This window comes from Perkinsus marinus (genome assembly GCF_000006405.1).
Source record: "Perkinsus marinus ATCC 50983 genomic scaffold scf_1104296965820, whole genome shotgun sequence".
Taxonomy (NCBI): domain Eukaryota; phylum Perkinsozoa; order Perkinsida; family Perkinsidae; genus Perkinsus; species Perkinsus marinus.
In genome coordinates this window covers 1-1743 of record NW_003204206.1, presented here as the reverse complement: position 1 = coordinate 1743, position 1743 = coordinate 1, and the positions used below count along the sequence as shown (strand labels likewise).

The following is a 1743-nucleotide window of genomic DNA, read 5'->3' as shown; positions in this document are numbered from 1 at the left end:
TGTATTTGTTCGCCATTTGCACTTCCACGAGTATCAATCTATGAACCTTTTACATCATCAATTTCACGTCGATGCTGTACCAAAGTGTTTTACGCTAGGAACAGTAATGAGGTCGAAGACTATGCCAGAAGGCTCGGCGGTGGCGATGTTGTTGTCAAAGCTCAGGTGAGAAGTGATGTCACTAAATGCAAGGAATGATCAAGGCTTCAGGTCCTCGGTGGTGGTCGCGGTAGAGGTCACTTTAAAGAGAACGGTTTTCAAGGCGGTGTTCATATTGCGAGCTCCCCCTCAGAGGCTCGAATCGTGGCTGAGCAAATGCTCAACAAATCACTCGTTACTAGGCAGACTGGTCTTAGTGGTAGAACATGTAAAGGAGTCCTTCTCTGTGAGAAGTTGCCGATAGTCGCGGAAAAATATTTTGCTATTATGTTGGACCGAGGGCTTGGTGGACCGGTGATGGTAATGTCCAAGCACGGTGGTATGAGCATCGAGGAGGTCGCTATAGAGCACCCAGATGCTGTCACTAAAATCCCAATTGATGTCACTACTGGCCTCACTACTCGTCAAGCTGAGGAGGCTGTCGAACATTTGGGTTTTAATGGTGACCCCTCTGCAATGGCGACTCTGAAGGGCCTCTACAGGACTTTCGTCGGAGCCGATTGCACTATGTTGGAAGTCAACCCGTTGGCTGAGCTAGAAGATGGGAGAATTATGGTATGTGATGCAAAGCTCGCTTTCGACGACAATGCGGCCTTCAGGCAGAGGACTATACATTCACAACGGGATGTTACTGAGGTTGACCCGAAAGAGGTTGCTGCCTCCCGATGTGGCCTCAACTACATCAGTTTGGACGGCAGTATAGGTTGCATGGTAAACGGCGCTGGACTTGCTATGGCTACTATGGATCTGTTATCAGTTAAAGGTGGCAGCCCTGCAAATTTCCTCGACATTGGAGGTTCTGTTGGGGTCGAAGAAGTGAAGACTGCTTTGGGTATCATAAATTCGGACTCCAACGTGAAGAGTGTACTCATCAACATCTTTGGTGGTATAGTGAAGTGTGACGTTGTCGCTGAGGGAATTGTGAGAGCCGCTCAAGAGCTGAGCATCGACCATAAACCGATCGTGGTGCGTCTCGTCGGCACCAACGTGGAGAGAGGCAAGAGCATCTTAGCTCAGGCTGGACTGGATTATTACGCAATTGACGATCTCAACGAAGCCGCTATCAAGGCGGTTGAGCTGAGCAAAGCTTAACCGTAATTATCGTATTTATCATCTTCCCGGTGTTCGGGGGGATACAGCATTATCGCTACTCCAATTATCTGTTATTGGGCGCGAATGAGCAACGCTCATTAGTGCTTTTCTAGATTAGTTTCTGAGGAATGTGAGTTCCTCACGAGAGCATTCGCGTGTGAGTTTTAATAGTGAATTAGAAGTGGGATCGTTGAACGACTCGAGTTGCGTCCATCGCCACGACATGGCCGTGAGAAATACTGTGAGGGGAATGTGAATTATCAGTGTACAGGTAGAGATCGAATAAGAGCTGTAAAGATGGAGTTCGTCATTGGTGGCGTCATCATGGATAAAGCTGTTTCTGAGAAAATGAATTGAGTATTGCGACTGTTATTCACTGTGTTTTTCAAGGCGCACTACTACTACAGTAAAGCGAACACATCAGCATCTGAAGAGCTGAGTTACTGCTGCCTTGCGGAAAGCTGCAAGGCTTTCGTGCAGCTGGTCATCGAC

At 47.8% G+C, this 1743-nt stretch overlaps 1 protein-coding gene across 1 annotated transcript; it reads left to right on the top strand.

Annotated features, from left to right (window-relative positions):
* Positions 1 to 98: 98 nt before the first annotated feature.
* Positions 99 to 1251, top strand: Pmar_PMAR016961 (conserved hypothetical protein; the record flags this gene model as incomplete). The annotated part of the gene is made up of 2 exons (XM_002769459.1): positions 99 to 165; positions 211 to 1251. Coding segments are annotated over 2 exons (1108 nt in total), but the record flags the coding sequence as incomplete, so codon positions are not given.
* Between the last annotated feature and the right edge of the window lie 492 nt (positions 1252 to 1743).